Source organism: Salmo salar, chromosome ssa05 (assembly GCF_905237065.1).
Source record: "Salmo salar chromosome ssa05, Ssal_v3.1, whole genome shotgun sequence".
In the NCBI taxonomy this organism is placed as follows: Eukaryota; Metazoa; Chordata; class Actinopteri; order Salmoniformes; family Salmonidae; genus Salmo; species Salmo salar.
In genome coordinates, this window is record NC_059446.1 from 88,036,336 (window position 1) to 88,056,335 (window position 20,000).

Below are 20,000 nucleotides of genomic sequence, written 5' to 3' on the forward strand. Positions count from 1 at the left end.
GGGTTCGTATCGTTCATTTATAAATTATATTCTTCTAGAATCAATGGGTACGTATCGTTCATTTATAAATTATATTCTTCTAGAATCAATGGGTACGTATCGTTCATTTATAAATTATATTCTTCTAGAATCAATGGGTCGTATCGTTCATTTATAAATTATATTCTTCTAGAATCAATGGGTACGTATCGTTCATTTATAAATTATATTATTCTAGAATCAATGGGTTCGTATCGTTCATTTATAAATTATATTCTTCTAGAATCAATGGGTACGTATCTTTCATTTATAAATTATATTCTTCTAGAATCAATGGGTACGTATCGTTCATTTATAAATTATATTCTTCTAGAATCATTGGGTACGTATCGTTCATTTATAAATTATATTCTAGAATCAATGGGTACGTATCGTTCATTTATAAATTATATTCTTCTAGAATCAATGGGTTCGTATCGTTCATTTATAAATTATATTCTTCTAGAATCAATGGGTCGTATCGTTCATTTATAAATTATATTCTAGAATCAATGGGTCGTATCGTTCATTTATAAATTATATTCTTCTAGAATCAATGGGTACGTATCGTTCATTTATAAATTATATTCTAGAATCAATGGGTACGTATCGTTCATTTATAAATTATATTCTTCTAGAATCAATGGGTCGTATCGTTCATTTATAAATTATATTCTTCTAGAATCAATGGGTCGTATCGTTCATTTATAAATTATATTCTTCTAGAATCAATGGGTACGTATCGTTCATTTATAAATTATATTCTTCTAGAATCATTGGGTACGTATCGTTCATTTATAAATTATATTCTAGAATCAATGGGTACGTATCGTTCATTTATAAATTATATTCTTCTAGAATCAATGGGTTCGTATCGTTCATTTATAAATTATATTCTTCTAGAATCAATGGGTCGTATCGTTCATTTATAAATTATATTCTAGAATCAATGGGTCGTATCGTTCATTTATAAATTATATTCTTCTAGAATCAATGGGTACGTATCGTTAATTTATAAATTATATTCTTCTAGAATCAATGGGTACGTATCGTTCATTTATAAATTATATTCTAGAATCAATGGGTCGTATCGTTCATTTATAAATTATATTCTTCTAGAATCAATGGGTTCGTATCGTTCATTTATAAATTATATTCTTCTAGAATCAATGGGTACGTATCGTTCATTTATAAATTATATTCTTCTAGAATCAATGGGTTCGTATCGTTCATTTATAAATTATATTCTTCTAGAATCAATGGGTCGTATCGTTCATTTATAAATTATATTGTAGAATCAATGGGTCGTATCGTTCATTTATAAATTATATTCTAGAATCAATGGGTACGTATCGTTCATTTATAAATTATATTCTTCTAGAATCAATGGGTACGTATCGTTCATTTATAAATTATATTCTTCTAGAATCAATGGGTTCGTATCGTTCATTTATAAATTATATTCTTCTAGAATCAATGGGTCGTATCATTCATTTATAAATTATATTGTAGAATCAATGGGTCGTATCGTTCATTTATAAATTATATTCTAGAATCAATGGGTACGTATCGTTCATTTATAAATTATATTCTTCTAGAATCAATGGGTACGTATCGTTCATTTATAAATTATATTCTTCTAGAATCAATGGGTACGTATCGTTCATTTATAAATTATATTCTTCTAGAATCAATGGGTCGTATCGTTCATTTATAAATTATATTCTTCTAGAATCAATGGGTACGTATCGTTCATTTATAAATTATATTCTTCTAGAATCAATGGGTACGTATCGTTAATTTATAAATTATATTCTTCTAGAATCAATGGGTACGTATCGTTCATTTATAAATTATATTCTAGAATCAATGGGTACGTATCGTTCATTTATAAATGATATTCTTCTAGAATCAATGGGTACGTATCGTTCATTTATAAATTATATTCTTCTAGAATCAATGGGTTCGTATCGTTCATTTATAAATTATATTCTTCTAGAATCAATGGGTTCGTATCGTTCATTTATAAATTATATTCTAGAATCAATGGGTCGTATCGTTCATTTATAAATTATATTCTAGAATCAATGGGTCGTATCGTTCATTTATAAATTATATTCTTCTAGAATCAATGGGTACGTATCGTTCATTTATAAATTATATTCTTCTAGAATCAATGGGTTCGTATCGTTCATTTATAAATTATATTATTCTAGAATCAATGGGTACGTATCGTTCATTTATAAGTTATATTCTAGAATCAATGGGTACGTATCGTTCATTTATAAATTATATTCTTCTAGAATCAATGGGTCGTATCGTTCATTTATAAATTATATTCTTCTAGAATCAATGGGTACGTATCGTTCATTTATAAATTATATTCTAGAATCAATGGGTTCGTATCGTTCATTTATAAATTATATTCTTCTAGAATCAATGGGTCGTATCGTTCATTTATAAATTATATTCTTCTAGAATCAATGGGTACGTATCGTTCATTTATAAATTATATTCTTCTAGAATCAATGGGTACGTATCGTTCATTTATAAATTATATTCTTCTAGAATCAATGGGTTCGTATCGTTCATTTATAAATTATATTCTTCTAGAATCAATGGGTACGTATCGTTCATTTATAAGTTATATTCTAGAATCAATGGGTACGTATCGTTCATTTATAAATTATATTCTTCTAGAATCAATGGGTCGTATCGTTCATTTATAAATTATATTCTTCTAGAATCAATGGGTACGTATCGTTCATTTATAAATTATATTCTTCTAGAATCAATGGGTACGTATCGTTCATTTATAAATTATATTCTTCTAGAATCAATGGGTTCGTATCGTTCATTTATAAATTATATTATTCTAGAATCAATGGGTACGTATCGTTCATTTATAAGTTATATTCTAGAATCAATGGGTACGTATCGTTCATTTATAAATTATATTCTTCTAGAATCAATGGGTCGTATCGTTCATTTATAAATTATATTCTTCTAGAATCAATGGGTACGTATCGTTCATTTATAAATTATATTCTAGAATCAATGGGTTCGTATCGTTCATTTATAAATTATATTCTTCTAGAATCAATGGGTCGTATCGTTCATTTATAAATTATATTCTTCTAGAATCAATGGGTACGTATCGTTCATTTATAAATTATATTCTTCTAGAATCAATGGGTTCGTATCGTTCATTTATAAATTATATTCTTCTAGAATCAATGGGTCGTGTCGTTCATTTATAAATTATATTGTAGAATCAATGGGTCGTATCGTTCATTTATAAATTATATTCTAGAATCAATGGGTACGTATCGTTCATTTATAAATTATATTCTTCTAGAATCAATGGGTACGTATCGTTCATTTATAAATTATATTCTTCTAGAATCAATGGGTACGTATCGTTCATTTATAAATTATATTCTTCTAGAATCAATGGGTTCGTATCGTTCATTTATAAATTATATTCTTCTAGAATCAATGGGTTCGTATCGTTCATTTATAAATTATATTCTAGAATCAATGGGTCGTATCGTTCATTTATAAATTATATTCTAGAATCAATGGGTCGTATCGTTCATTTATAAATTATATTCTTCTAGAATCAATGGGTACGTATCGTTCATTTATAAATTATATTCTTCTAGAATCAATGGGTTCGTATCGTTCATTTATAAATTATATTCTAGAATCAATGGGTACGTATCGTTCATTTATAAATTATATTCTTCTAGAATCAATGGGTTCGTATCGTTCATTTATAAATTATATTCTAGAATCAATGGGTACGTATCGTTCATTTATAAATTATATTCTAGAATCAATGGGTCGTATCGTTCATTTATAAATTATATTCTTCTAGAATCAATGGGTTCGTATCGTTCATTTATAAATGATATTCTTCTAGAATCAATGGGTACGTATCGTTCATTTATAAATTATATTATTCTAGAATCAATGGGTTCGTATCGTTCATTTATAAATTATATTCTAGAATCAATGGGTTCGTATCGTTCATTTATAAATTATATTCTAGAATCAATGGGTACGTATCGTTCATTTATAAATTATATTCTAGAATCAATGGGTCGTATCGTTCATTTATAAATTATATTCTAGAATCAATGGGTACCTATCGTTCATTTATAAATTATATTCTTCTAGAATCAATGGGTCGTATCGTTCATTTATAAATTATATTCTTCTAGAATCAATGGGTTCGTATCGTTCATTTATAAATTATATTCTTCTAGAATCAATGGGTTCGTATCGTTCATTTATAAATTATATTCTTCTAGAATCAATGGGTACGTATCGTTCATTTATAAATTATATTCTTCTAGAATCAATGGGTTCGTATCGTTCATTTATAAATTATATTCTTCTAGAATCAATGGGTTCGTATCGTTCATTTATAAATTATATTCTAGAATCAATGGGTCGTATCGTTCATTTATAAATTATATTCTAGAATCAATGGGTACGTATCGTTCATTTATAAATTATATTCTTCTAGAATCAATGGGTACGTATCGTTCATTTATAAATTATATTCTTCTAGAATCAATGGGTTCGTATCGTTCATTTATAAATTATATTCTTCTAGAATCAATGGGTTCGTATCGTTCATTTATAAATTATATTCTAGAATCAATGGGTCGTATCGTTCATTTATAAATTATATTCTAGAATCAATGGGTCGTATCGTTCATTTATAAATTATATTCTTCTAGAATCAATGGGTACGTATCGTTCATTTATAAATTATATTCTTCTAGAATCAATGGGTTCGTATCGTTCATTTATAAATTATATTCTTCTAGAATCAATGGGTACGTATCGTTCATTTATAAGTTATATTCTAGAATCAATGGGTACGTATCGTTCATTTATAAATTATATTCTTCTAGAATCAATGGGTCGTATCGTTCATTTATAAATTATATTCTTCTAGAATCAATGGGTACGTATCGTTCATTTATAAATTCTATTCTTCTAGAATCAATGGGTTCGTATCGTTCATTTATAAATTATATTCTTCTAGAATCAATGGGTACGTATCGTTCATTTATAAGTTATATTCTAGAATCAATGGGTACGTATCGTTCATTTATAAATTATATTCTTCTAGAATCAATGGGTCGTATCGTTCATTTATAAATTATATTCTTCTAGAATCAATGGGTACGTATCGTTCATTTATAAATTATATTCTTCTAGAATCAATGGGTACGTATCGTTCATTTATAAATTATATTCTTCTAGAATCAATGGGTTCGTATCGTTCATTTATAAATTATATTATTCTAGAATCAATGGGTACGTATCGTTCATTTATAAGTTATACTTCTAGAATCAATGGGTACGTATCGTTCATTTATAAATTATATTCTTCTAGAATCAATGGGTCGTATCGTTCATTTATAAATTATATTCTTCTAGAATCAATGGGTACGTATCGTTCATTTATAAATTATATTCTAGAATCAATGGGTTCGTATCGTTCATTTATAAATTATATTCTTCTAGAATCAATGGGTCGTATCGTTCATTTATAAATTATATTCTTCTAGAATCAATGGGTACGTATCGTTCATTTATAAATTATATTCTTCTAGAATCAATGGGTTCGTATCGTTCATTTATAAATTATATTCTTCTAGAATCAATGGGTCGTGGTCGTTCATTTATAAATTATATTGTAGAATCAATGGGTCGTATCGTTCATTTATAAATTATATTCTAGAATCAATGGGTACGTATCGTTCATTTATAAATTATATTCTTCTAGAATCAATGGGTACGTATCGTTCATTTATAAATTATATTCTTCTAGAATCAATGGGTACGTATCGTTCATTTATAAATTATATTCTTCTAGAATCAATGGGTACGTATCGTTCATTTATAAATTATATTCTTCTAGAATCAATGGGTTCGTATCGTTCATTTATAAATTATATTCTTCTAGAATCAATGGGTTCGTATCGTTCATTTATAAATTATATTCTAGAATCAATGGGTCGTATCGTTCATTTATAAATTATATTCTAGAATCAATGGGTCGTATCGTTCATTTATAAATTATATTCTTCTAGAATCAATGGGTACGTATCGTTCATTTATAAATTATATTCTTCTAGAATCAATGGGTTCGTATCGTTCATTTATAAATTATATTCTAGAATCAATGGGTACGTATCGTTCATTTATAAATTATATTCTTCTAGAATCAATGGGTTCGTATCGTTCATTTATAAATTATATTCTAGAATCAATGGGTACGTATCGTTCATTTATAAATTATATTCTAGAATCAATGGGTCGTATCGTTCATTTATAAATTATATTCTTCTAGAATCAATGGGTTCGTATCGTTCATTTATAAATGATATTCTTCTAGAATCAATGGGTACGTATCGTTCATTTATAAATTATATTATTCTAGAATCAATGGGTTCGTATCGTTCATTTATAAATTATATTCTAGAATCAATGGGTTCGTATCGTTCATTTATAAATTATATTCTAGAATCAATGGGTACGTATCGTTCATTTATAAATTATATTCTAGAATCAATGGGTCGTATCGTTCATTTATAAATTATATTCTAGAATCAATGGGTACCTATCGTTCATTTATAAATTATATTCTTCTAGAATCAATGGGTCGTATCGTTCATTTATAAATTATATTCTTCTAGAATCAATGGGTTCGTATCGTTCATTTATAAATTATATTCTTCTAGAATCAATGGGTTCGTATCGTTCATTTATAAATTATATTCTTCTAGAATCAATGGGTCGTATCGTTCATTTATAAATTATATTCTTCTAGAATCAATGGGTACGTATCGTTCATTTATAAATTATATTCTAGAATCAATGGGTTCGTATCGTTCATTTATAAATTCTATTCTTCTAGAATCAATGGGTTCGTATCGTTCATTTATAAATTCTATTCTTCTAGAATCAATGGGTTCGTATCGTTCATTTTTAAGTCCAAAAATGTATGTAGCAACTGCAGATTGTCCCTTTAACTTTGTAACGTTTTACTTTGTAATTAAATTAATATGCAGTATATCTCATATTATAATGGTTGATTATTTGAAATAAAAAAAGCATTTACGTTGTTATTAATTTCCTGATATGGGTTTACTGAAACAGCCTTCATCCATTCTCCCAAGGTGCGTAATATCCCAATGTGATTGATATTGTCTCTGTGTCCCTGGCAGGGATCTAGTGGCTATAATAGCAGTATTGGAGTACAACCAATGGTTCACAAAGCTCTCCACAAAGGATTGTAAACTGGTGAGTTAAACTGAGCCTTCGTACCCCCACTCAGTCTGCCTCTCTCTCGCTCTCTTTTTGTCTGCCTCTGTCCCCTCCCTTTCCTCATCTCTCAGTCTGCCTCTCTCTCTCTCTCTCTCTCTCTCTCTCTCTCTCTCTCTCTCTCTCTCTCTCTCTCTTTTTGTCTGCCTCTGTCCCCTCCCTTTCCTCATCTCTCAGTCTGCCTCTCTCTCTCTCTCTCTCTCTCTCTCTCTCTCTCTTTCTGTCTGCCTCTGTCCCCTCCCTTTCCTCATCTTTCTGTCTTTCTCTGTCTGTCTCTCCCCCACGGCAGAACAGTCTAGTGTTTCTCTGTGATAAGACTGTTCATTCCACAAAGACAATGGGTATCAATTACACCGTGTCAGTCCAGTCAGGCCCAAGCATCTCAGACACAATCTGAACATCCTCTCCTCCTAGTCTTGTCAACTATCACACAGTTCCATCATGGAGGACACCCACACATACACACACACACACACACACACACACACACACACACACACACACACACACACACACACACACACACACACACAAAGCAGGCCAAAAGGCTTTGTGGGGGTAATTAGACTCCGTATGTTAATGTCCTGTATTGACTATGGAGAGAGAGATTAATGTTTATTTATTTTCCCTTTTGTACTTGAACTATTTGCACATCATTACAACACTGTATATAGACATAACATGACATTTGAAATGTCTCTATTCTTTTGGAACTTTAGTGAGTGTAATATTTACTCTTCATTTTTATTGTTTTTCACTTTTGTTTGTCTATTTCACTTGCTGTGGCAATGTAAATAAAGCACCTTAAATTGAGAGAGAGAGAGGGGTAGGTAGAGAGAGAGGGGTAGGTAGAGAGAGAGGGGTAGGTAGAGAGAGAGGGGTAGGTAGAGGGAGAGGGGTAGGTAGAGGGAGAGGGGTAGGTAGAGGGAGAGGGGTAGGTAGAGGGAGAGGGGTAGTTAGAGAGGTAGAGAGAGAGTTAGAGAGGGGTAGGTAGAGAGAGAGGGGTAGGTAGAGAGAGAGGGGTAGGTAGAGGGAGAGGGGTAGGTAGAGAGAGAGAGGTAGAGAGAGAGAGAGAGGTAGAGAGAGAGGTGAGCCCCTCAGCCCGGTAGCTTTGTTTGAGAGCTAATCATTACAACACTGTATATAGACATAACATGACATTTGAAATGTCTCTATTCTTTTGGAACTTTAGTGAGTGTAATATTTACTCTTCATTTTTATTGTTTTTCACTTTTGTTTGTCTATTTCACTTGCTGTGGCAATGTAAATAAAGCACCTTAAATTGAGAGAGAGAGAGAGAGGGGTAGGTAGAGAGAGAGGGGTAGGTAGAGAGAGAGGGGTAGGTAGAGAGAGAGGGGTAGGTAGAGGGAGAGGGGTAGGTAGAGAGGTAGAGAGAGAGCGTTAGAGAGGGGTAGGTAGAGAGAGAGGGGTAGGTAGAGAGAGAGGGGTAGGTAGAGGGAGAGGGGTAGGTAGAGAGGTAGAGAGAGAGAGAGTTAGAGAGGGGTAGGTAGAGAGAGAGGGGTAGGTAGAGAGAGAGGGGTAGGTAGAGAGAGAGAGGGGTAGGTAGAGAGAGAGAGGTAGAGAGAGAGAGAGAGAGGTAGAGAGAGAGGTGAGCCCCTCAGCCCGGTAGCTTTGTTTGAGAGCTAAGTTGCCATAGAAACCAGCACATGTCTTTTGGGATACTGAAGCTCCTGTTTTGACTGGTATGTGATGTGATGCATGTGTCTGCTAGTCTGTGACAGGAAAGCATTCATCAGGCTCCTCTGGACCTAATGGCCTTGTTGGTTGGAAGGTTGTGATTTTGATTCCTCTGCATTCCAAAATACCTCAGCATTAAGGAGCAAGATTGGGGTAAGACCCTGCGATAGACTAGTGTCCTGTCCAGGGGGTGTACTGGTACATCAAGCTGTCTCACTACAGAAACAGGAGACAGACTAGTGTCCTGTCCAGGGGGTGTACTGGTACATCAAGCTGTCTCACTACAGAAACAGGAGACAGACTAGTGTCCTGTCCAGGGGGTGTACTGGTACATCAAGCTGTCTCACTACAGGAACAGGAGATAGACTAGTGTCCTGTCCAGGGGGTGTACTGGTACATCAAGCTGTCTCACTACAGAAACAGGAGACAGACTAGTGTCCTGTCCAGGGGGTGTACTGGTACATCAAGCTGTCTCACTACAGAAACAGGAGATAGACTAGTGTCCTGTCCAGGGGGTGTACTGGTACATCAAGCTGTCTCACTACAGAAACAGGAGACAGACTAGTGTCCTGTCCAGGGGGTGTACTGGTACATCAAGCTGTCTCACTACAGGAACAGGAGATAGACTAGTGTCCTGTCCAGGGGGTGTACTGGTACATCAAGCTATCTCAATACAGAAACAGGAGACAGACTAGTGTCCTGTCCAGGGGGTGTACTGGTACATCAAGCTGTCTCACTACAGAAACAGGAGACAGACTAGTGTCCTGTCCAGGGGGTGTACTGGTACATCAAGCTGTCTCACTACAGAAACAGGAGATAGACTAGTGTCCTGTCCAGGGGGTGTACTGGTACATCAAGCTATCTCAATACAGAAACAGGAGACAGACTAGTGTCCTGTCCAGGGGGTGTACTGGTACATCAAGCTGTCTCACTACAGAAACAGGAGATAGACTAGTGTCCTGTCCAGGGGGTGTACTGGTACATCAAGCTGTCTCAATACAGAAACAGGAGACAGACTAGTGTCCTGTCCAGGGGGTGTACTGGTACATCAAGCCTGCTCATGCTATACAGAAACAGGAGATAGACTCCTGCTCCTTTGAGCTGTTCCGGCTCACACACTGGTTTTCCAAGATGGCGTAGCAGTCGGATGTGTGTTTTGTCTTGTCCCTTCCTGTCCCTTGTAAACATTGTTTTTCCTTTTTTTTTTTTTTTTTTATATATTTTAATATCACTTTCCATCTACGAACTGAATATACTCTCCTGCAACCTGCCTCACCCAATGTGGTACGGATCTGCTATTTTAATACTTAAGAACCAGAACTCCCATCAAAAGCTAGCCAGCTAATTGGCTACCAGCTAACCGGCTGCCAGCTAACCGGCTGCCAGCTAACCGGCTGCCAGCTAACCGGCTGCTAGCTAACCGTGGCCCGCTAGCTGTCTAGAGCACATCGGACTGTTAGCTTAAGAGGCCCATCAGACAAATTCGTTGGCCACTATACCTAGTTTGCCAATTGGCCTGGTTTACCACACGGAGCCCTGCTGATCCATCTTCTGAACTGGAACCACAACAGAAGCGAGCCAGCTAACTAGCTAGTAGTCAGCTAGCCACAGCTAGCAGTCATCAGATACCTCTAGCACGGACAACTTTCGCCAGTCAAATCGGACTCATTTTTCTCCATATCTCCGGATTCCTACCGCAAGCTCTGAACGTTTTTTCTTTTTTTTTCACATGGATCATCGCAGCTAGCTAGCTGCTATCCGGGTGGCCACTCCTGGCTAACGTCCCTGTCCTGAAGCAAGAACCAATTAGCCTGGAGCTAGCCCTGCCAGGCCCATCTCCCGGCTAGCCAAAGAGGCCCATCAGCCACTCCCTGGGCTACAATACCTATTTTGCCAACTGGCCCGAACCCCCGCCGACCCATCACGACTGGTCCACCGACGTCATTTGCCCGAGGGGGTTTTCTCAACTGGCTCCGCCATCGCGTCGTCCCCTGAATGCCCATCCGTTAGCCTGCTAGCCGCGGCCTGCTAGCTGTCCAGAGCACATCGGACTGTTAGCTTAAGAGGCCCATCGGACAAATTCTTTGGCCACCATACCTATTTTGCCAATTGGCCTGGTTTACCACACAGAGCCCTGCTGATTCGTCTGACGACGTAATAGCACGAGGGGGCCACAACCAACTTGCCCTCCAAATACACCTCTGCTGTTTTCAACCAAGATCTCAGTGATCACTGCCTCGTTGCCTGCATCTGTAATGGGTCTGCGGTCAAACGACCACCCCTCATCACTGTCAAACACTCCCTAAAACACTTCAGCGAGCAGGCCTTTCTAATCGACCTGGCCCGGGTATCCTGGAAGGATATTTACCTCATCCCGTCAGTAGAGGATGCCTGGTCATTCTTTAAAAATGCCTTCCTCACCATCTTAAATAAGCATGCCCCTTTAAAAAAAATTTAGAACCAGGAACAGATATAGCCCTTGGTTCTCTCCAGACCTGACTGCCGTTGACCAGCACAAAAACATCCTGTGGCATTCTGCATTAGCATCGAATAGCCCCGTGATATGCAACTTTTCACGGAAGTTAGGAACCAATATGCACAGGCAGTTAGGAAAGCTAAGGCTTGCTTTTACAAGCAGAAATTTGCATCCTGTAGCACAAACTCAAAAAAGTTCTGGGACACTGTAAAGTCCATGGAGAATAAGAGCACCTCCTCCCAGCTGACCACTACACTGAGGCAAGGAAACACTGTCACCACTGATAAATCCACGATAATTGAGAATTTCAATAAGCATTTTTCTACGGCTGGCCATGCTTTCCACCTGACTACCCCCTACCCCGGTCAACAGCCCTGCACTCCCCACAGCAACAAGCACAAGCCTCCCCCATTTCTCCTTCACCGAAATCCAGATAGCTGATGTTCTGAAAGACCTGCAAAATCTGGACCATTACAAATTAGCCCGGCTAGACAATCTGGACCCTCTCTTTCTAAAATGATCTGCCGAAATTGTTGCAACCCCTGTCACCAGCCTGTTCAACCTCTCTTTCGTATCTTCTGAGATTCCCAAAGATTGGAAAGCTGCCACGGTCATCCCCCTCTTCAAAGGGGGTGACACTCTAGACCCAAACTGCTGTAGACCTATATCTATCCTACCCTGCCTTTCTAAGGTCTTCCAAAGCCAAGTTAACAAACAGATTACCGACCATTTCGAATCCCACCGTACCTTCTCCGCTATGCAATCTGGTTTCAGAGCTGATCATGGGTGCACCTCAGCCACGCTCAAGGTCTTAAATGATATCATAACCGCCATCGATAAGAGACATTACTGTGCAGCCATATTCATCGATCTTGCCAAGGCTTTCGACTCTGTCAATCACCACATTCTTATTGGCAGACTCAACAGCCTTGGTTTCTCAATTGACTCGCCTGATTCACCAACTACTTCTCTGTTAGAGTTCAGTGTGTCAAATCGGAGGGATGGTTGTCCGGACCTCTGGCAGTCTCTATGGGGGTGCCACAGGGTTCAATTCTCGGGCCTGCTCTCTTCTCTGTATACATCAATGATGTCGCTCTTGCTGCTGGTGATTCTCTGATCCACCTCTACGCAGACGACACCATTCTGTATACTTCTGGCCCTTCTTTGGACACTGTGTTAACTAACCTCCAGACAAACTTCAATGCCATACAACTCTCCTTCCGTGGCCTCCAACTGCTCTTAAATGCAAGTAAAACTAAATGCATGCTCTTCAAACGATCACTGCCCGAACCTGCCCACCTGTCCAGCATCACTACTCTGGATGGCTCCGACTTAGAGTATGTGGGCAACTACAAATACCTAGGTGTCTGGTTAGACTGTAAACTCTCCTTCCAGACTCACATTATGCAGTCCAAAATTAAATCTAGAATCGGCTTCCTATTTCGCAACAAAGCATGCTTCACTCATGCTGCCAAACATACCCTCGTAAAACTGACCATCCTACCGATCCTCGACTTCGGCGATGTCATTTACAAAATAGCCTCCAATACCCTACTCAACAAGTTGGATGCAGTCTATCACAGTGCCATCCGTTTTGTCACCAAAGCCCCATATACTACCCACCACTGCGACCTGTACACTCTCATTGGCTGGTCCTCGCTTCATACTCGTCGCCAAACCCACTTGCTCCAGGTCATCTACAAGTCTCTGCTAGGTAAAGCCCCGCCTTATCTCAGCTCACTGGTCACCATAGCAGCACCCACCCGTAGCACGCGCTCCAACAGGTATATCTCACAAAGCCAATTCCTCCTTTGGCCGCCTTTCCTTCCAGTTCTCTTATGCCAATGACTGTGTGTTTACATACTGTGTGTTAGCATCCCTCACTGTACTGTGTGTTTACATCCCTCACTGTACTGTGTGTTTACATCCCTCACTGTACTGTGTGTTTACATCCCTCACTGTACTGTGTGTTTACATCCCTCACTGTACTGTGTGTTTACATCCCTCACTGTACTGTGTGTTTACATCCCTCACTGTACTGTGTGTTTACATCCCTCACTGTACTGTGTTTACATCCCTCACTGTACTTTGTGTTAGCACCCCTCACTGTACTGTGTGTTAGCACCCCTCACTGTACTGTGTGTTTACATCCCTCACTGTACTGTGTGTTTACATCCCTCACTGTACTGTGTGTTTACATCCCTCACTGTACTGTGTGTTTACATCCCTCACTGTACTGTGTGTTTACATCCCTCACTGTACTGTGTGTTTACATCCCTCACTGTACTGTGTGTTTACATCCCTCACTGTACTGTGTGTTTACACCCCTCACTGTACTGTGTGTTTACATCCCTCACTGTACTGTGTGTAAACATCCTTCAGTCTAGCATGAGGACCAGTATTCTGAAGTCCACTGTGACCTCCTGTCCTTTACTCTGAGCACACCTACTATCTCTCTTTTCGCTCTCTCTCTCATTCCCTCTTTCTCTCTCTCTTTCTTCCTCTGTCTCTGTCTGTCTCTCTGTCTCTCTGTTTCTTTCTCTGTCTTTGTCTCTCTCTCTCTCTCTCTCTCTCTCTCTCTCTCTCTCTCTCTCCCCCCCTTTCTCTCTCTCTCTCTCTCTCTCTCTCCCCCTTTCTCTCTCTCTCTCTCTCTCTCTCTCCCCCTTTCTCTCTCTCTCTCCCCCTTTCTCTCTCTCTCTCTCTCTCTCTCTCTCTCTCTCTCTCTCTCTCCCCCTTTCTCTCTTCTCTCTCCTCTCTCTCTTCTCTTCCTCTCTCTCTCTCTCTCTCTCTCTTCCTCTCTCTCTCTCTCCCTCAGTCCCAGGGAACAACAGTCCTCTGTGCCACCCCGTTTCTCTCTGCCCCTGAAAAGAGAACCATCCTGCCTCACACAATCCCTCTTTGTCTGTCATAATTAGCATGCTGGCCACCAGAAATGGCTCTCGTATGCATGGAATGTCACTTAGTTGTATTAACGCTGGTGTACTGTTATTCTGATCACTCTTTGTCATATGAATGTAAACAGATAAAGAGACTATTGACCTCCCTCTGCTCTGCATAGCTGCACTTTGATTCACTTGATTCACACAAAGGATGGATGGCAGAGAAGAATCAACAGGCTTGAACTGAGGGGATGTATTTGATTTAATTCATTTAATTCCCTCAGAGAATGGATGGGCAGAGAGGAATCAACAGGCCCTGAACTGAGGGGATGTATTTGATTTAATTCATTTGATTCCCTCAGAGAATGGATGGGCAGAGAGGAATCAACAGGCCCTGAACTGAGGGGATGTATTTGATTTAATTCATTTGATTCCCTCAGAGAATGGATGGGCAGAGAGGAATCAACAGGCCCTGAACTGAGGGGATGTATTTGATTTAATTCATTTGATTCCCTCAGAGAATGGATGGGCAGAGAGGAATCAACAGGCCCTGAACTGAGGGGATGTATTTGATTTAATTCATTTGATTCCCTCAGAGAATGGATGGGCAGAGAGGAATCAACAGGCCCTGAACTGAGGGGATGTATTTGATTTAATTCATTTGATTCCCTCAGAGAATGGATGGGCAGAGAGGAATCAACAGGCCCCACAGAAAGCAGAGAACTGGGTCAGGAGCTCTGTTTTGCAGCAGTGCAGAAGTTGGTTGCTCTCGTTGAATTTTTGATCATGCCTAAATGTAGGTTTCGTCTCCTGGCTCCCTTTTTACAGACCACCCCGTGGTCTCTCTTCTCAATCAGAGCCCTCGTTACAAACCTCTTTCCCTCGTACCCCTGTGGGGGGAGGGGGGGGTAGATGGTTCCTTACCCTCCCTGACATGCTTGGACAGACAATCACCTCTGCTTTTAGGACGCCCAAAAGAGAGTGGTCTGGCTCACGTTAAGTGGAGTGCTGAAAGCAGAGGGCCGTTGTGGGGGTGGAACCTGTGTCACTATGCCATCAGTGATTGGGTGAAAACTGCAGACTCTGAGATACATCATCCTACATTGAACAACAGGAAAATGTTCATTGAGTTAACAATCCGTTTCCAAATCAAATAAAATGTATTTATAAAGCCCTTCTTACATCAGCTGATATCTCAAAGTGCTGTACAGAAACCCAGCCTAAAACCCCAAACAGCAAGCAATGCAGATGTAGAAGCACGGTGGCTAGGAAAAACTCCCTAGAAGGGACAGAACCTAGGAAGAAACCAAGAGAGGAACCAGGCTATGAGGGGTGGCCAGTCCTCTTCTGGCTGTGCCGGGTGGAGATTATAACAGCACATGGCCAAGATGTTCAAATGTTCATAGATGACCAGCAGGGTCAAATAATAGTAATCACAGTGGTTGTCGAGATTGCAACAGGTCAGCACCTCAGGACTAAATGTCAGTTGGCTTTTCATAGCCGATCATTCAGAGTATCTCTACCGCTCCTGCTGTCTCTAGAGAGTTGAAAACAGCAGGTCTGGGACAGGTAGCACGTCCGGTGAACAGGTCAGGGTTCAGGATAGTTCAGGATAGTTGAAACTGGAGCAGCAGCATGGCCAGGTGGACTGAGGACAGCAAGGAGTCATCAGGCCAGGTAGTCCTGAGGCACAGTCCTAGGGCTCAGGTCCTCCGAGATAGAGAAAGAAAGAAAGAATTAGAGAGAGCATAATTCACACAGGACACCAGATAAGACAGGAGAAATACTCCAGATATAACAGACTGACCTTAGCCACCGACACATAAACTACTGTAGCATAAATACTGGAGGCTGAGACAGGAGGGGTCGGGAGACACTGTGGCCCCGTCCAACTATACCCCCAGACAGGGCCAAACAGGCAGGATATAACCCCACCCACTTTGCCAAAGCACAGCCCCCACACCACTAGAGGGATATCTTCAACCACCAACTTACCATCCTGAGACAAGGCCGAGTATAGCCCACAAAGATCTCCGCCACGGCACAAGCCAAGGGGGGGGGGGGTGCCAACCCAGACAGGAAGATCACGTCAGTGACTCAACCCACTCAAGTGACGCACCCCTCCTAGGGACGGCATGGAAGAGCACCAGTAAGCCAGTGACTCAGCCCCTGTAATAGGGTTAGAGGCAGAGAATCCCAGTGGAGAGAGGGGAACCGGCCAGGCAGAGACAGCATGGGCGGTCCATTGCTCCAGTGCCTTTCCGTTCATCTTCACACTCCTGGGCCAGACTACACTCAATCATAGGACCTACTGAAGAGATGAGTCTTCAATAAAGACTTAAAGGTTGAGACTGAGTCTGCGTTTCTCACATGGGTAGGCAGACCATTCCATTAAAATTGAGCTCTATTGGAGAAAGCCCTGCCTCCAGCTGTTTGCTTAGAAATTCTAGGGACGCAGGCCGTCTTGTGACCGTAGTGTACGTGTAGGTATGTACGGCAGGACCAAATCGGAAAGATGGGTAGGAGCAAGCCCATGTAATGCTTTGTAGGTTAGCAGTAAAACCTTGAAATCAGCCCTTGCCTTAACAGGAAGCCAGTGTAGGGAGGCTAGCACTGGAGTAATATGATCACATTTTTTGGTTCTAGTCAGGATTCTAGCAGCCGTATGTAGCACTAACTGAAGTTTATTTAGTGCTTTATCCGGGTATCCGGAAAGTAGAGCATTGCAGTAGTCTAACCTAGAAGTGACAAAAGCTTGGATACATTTTTCTGCATCATTTTTGGACAGAAAGTTTCTGATTTTGGCAATGTTACGTGAGACAGTCTTGATATGTTCGTCAAAAGAGAGATCAGGGTCCAGAGTAACGCCGAGGTCCTTCACAATTTTATTTGAGACGACTGTACAACCATCAAGATTAATTGTCAGATTCAACAGAAGATCTCTTTCTTTCTTGGGACCTAGAACAAGCATCTCTGTTTTGTCCGAGTTTAAAAGTACAACATTTGCAGCCATCCACTTCCTTATGTCTGAAACACAGGCTTCCTGCGAGGGCAATTTTGGGGCTTCACCATGTTTCATCAAAATGTACAGCTGTGTGTCATCTGCATAGCAGTGAAAGTTAACATTATGTTTCTGAATGACATCACTAAGAGGTAAAATATATAGTGAAAACAATAGTGGTCCTAAAACGGAACCTTGAGGAACACCGAAATGTACAGTTGATTTGTCAGAGGACAAACCATCCACAGAGACAAACTGATATCTCTCCGACAGATAAGATCTAAACCAGGCCAGAACTTGTCCGTGTAGACCAATTTGGGTTTCCAATCTCTCCAAAAGAATGTGGTGATTGATGGTATCAAAAGCAGCACTAAGGTCTAGGAGCACAAGGACGCCATTAAAAGGTAATTTACCACCTTCACAAGTGCAGTCTCAGTGCTATGATGGGGTCTGAAACCAGACTGAAGCGTTTCGTATACATTGTTTGTCTTCAGGAAGGCTGTGAGTTGCTGCACAACAGCTTTTTCAATTTTTTTTTTAGAGGAATGGGAGATTCGATATAGGCCGATAGTTTTTTATATTTTCTGGGTCAAGGTTTGGCTTTTTCAAGAGAGGCTTTATTACTGCCACTTTTAGTGAGTTTGGTACACATTCGGTGGATAGAGAGCCATTTATTATGTTCAACATAGGAGGGCCAAGCACAGGAAGCAGCTCTTTCAGTAGTTTAGTTAGAATAGGGTCCAGTATGCAGCTTGAAGGTTTAGAGGCCATGATTATTTTCATCATTGTTTCGAGAGATATAGTACTAAAATACTTGAGTGTCTCCCTTGACCCCAGGTCCTGGCAGAGTTGTGCAGACTCAGGACAAATACGCAGATTTAAAGAGGAGTCCGTAATTTGCTTTCTAATGATCATGATCTTTTCCTCAAAGAAGTTCATGAATTTATCACTGCTGAAGTGAAAGCCATCCTCTCTTGGGGAATGCTGCTTTTTAGTTAGCTTTGCGACAGTATCAAAAATACATTTAGCATTGTTCTTATTTTTGTCAATTAAGATGGAAAAATAGGATGATCGAGCAGGCAGTGAGGGCTCTTCGATACTGCACGGTACTGTCTTTCCAAGCTAGTCGGAAGACTTCCAGTCTGGTGTTGCGACATTTCTGTTCCAATTTTCTGGAAGCTTGCTTCAGAGCTCGGGTATTTTCTGTATACCAGGGAGCTAGTTTCTTATGAGAAATGTTTTGGGTTTTTAGGGGTGCCGCTGCATCTAGGGTATTGCGCAAGGTTAAATTGAGTTCCTCAGTTAGGTGGTTAACTGATTTTTGTACTCTGACGTCCTTGGGTAGGCGGAGGGAGTCTGGAAGGGCATCTAGGAATCTTTGGGTTGTCTGAGAATTTATAGCACGACTTCTGATGATCCTTGATTGGGGTCTGAGCAGATTATTTGTTGCGATTGCAAACATAATAAAATGGTGGTCCGATAGTCCAGGATTATGAGGAAAAACATTAAGATCCACAACATTTATTCCACGGGACAAAACTAGGTCCAGAATATGACTGTGGCAGTGAGTAGGTCCGGAGACATGTTGGACCAAACCCACTGAGTCGACGATGGCTCCGAAAGCTTTTTGGAGTGGGTCTGTGGACTTTTCCATGTGAATATTAAAGTCACCAAAAATTACTATATTATCTGCTATGACTACAAGGTCCGATAGGAATTCAGGGAACTCAGTGAGGAACGCTGTATATGGCCCAGGAGGCCTGTAAACAGTAGCTATAAAAAGTGATTGAGTAGGCTGCATAGATTTCATGACTAGAAGCTCAAAAGATGAAAATGTCGTTTTGTTTTTTGTTGTGAATTGAAATTTGCTATCATAAATGTTAGCAACACCTCCACCTTTGTGGGATGCGCGGGGGATATGGTCACTAGTGTAACCAGGAGGTGAGGCCTCATTTAACACAGTAAATTCATCAGGCTTAAGCCATGTTTCAGTCAGGCCAATCACATCAAGGTTATGATCAGTGATTAGTTCATTGACTATAACTGCCTTTGAAGTGAGGGATCTAACATTAAGTAGTCCTATTTTGAGATGTGAGGTATCACAATCTCTTTCAATAATGGCAGGAATGGAGGAGGTCTTTATTCCAGTGAGATTGCTAAGGCGAACACCGCCATGTTTAGTTTTGCCCAACCTAGGTCGAGGCACAGACACGGTCTCAATGGGGATCGCGGTCTCAGTGTGTGGAGTGCTGAAGGTTCATTGAGTTACCATTTAGTTTCCACAGTGTGTAGAGTGCTGAAGGTTCATTGAGTTACCATTTAGTTTCCACAGTGTGTGGAGTGCTGAAGGTTCATTGAGTTACCATTTAGTTTCCACAGTGTGTAGAGTGCTGAAGGTTCATTGAGTTACCATTTAGTTTCCAGTGTGTAGAGTGCTGAAGGTTCATTGAGTTACCATTTAGTTTCCACAGTGTGTGGAGTGCTGAAGGTTCATTGAGTTACCATTTAGTTTCCACAGTGTGTAGAGTGCTGAAGGTTCATTGAGTTACCATTTAGTTTCCACAGTGTGTGGAGTGCT

General features: G+C 39.5%; 1 protein-coding gene across 5 annotated transcripts in view; it reads left to right on the plus strand.

The window, feature by feature from the left end:
- Positions 1 to 20,000, plus strand: part of LOC106598556 (F-actin-uncapping protein LRRC16A) — a 294,757-nt gene that overhangs the window by 97,878 nt on the left and 176,879 nt on the right. For all 5 annotated transcript variants that reach the window (XM_045719317.1, XM_045719314.1, XM_045719318.1 and 2 more), the window contains exon 9: positions 7,272 to 7,347. In XM_045719317.1, coding sequence (XP_045575273.1) covers positions 7,272 to 7,347 — 76 coding nt within the window. The remainder of the gene's footprint in view (positions 1 to 7,271; positions 7,348 to 20,000) is intronic.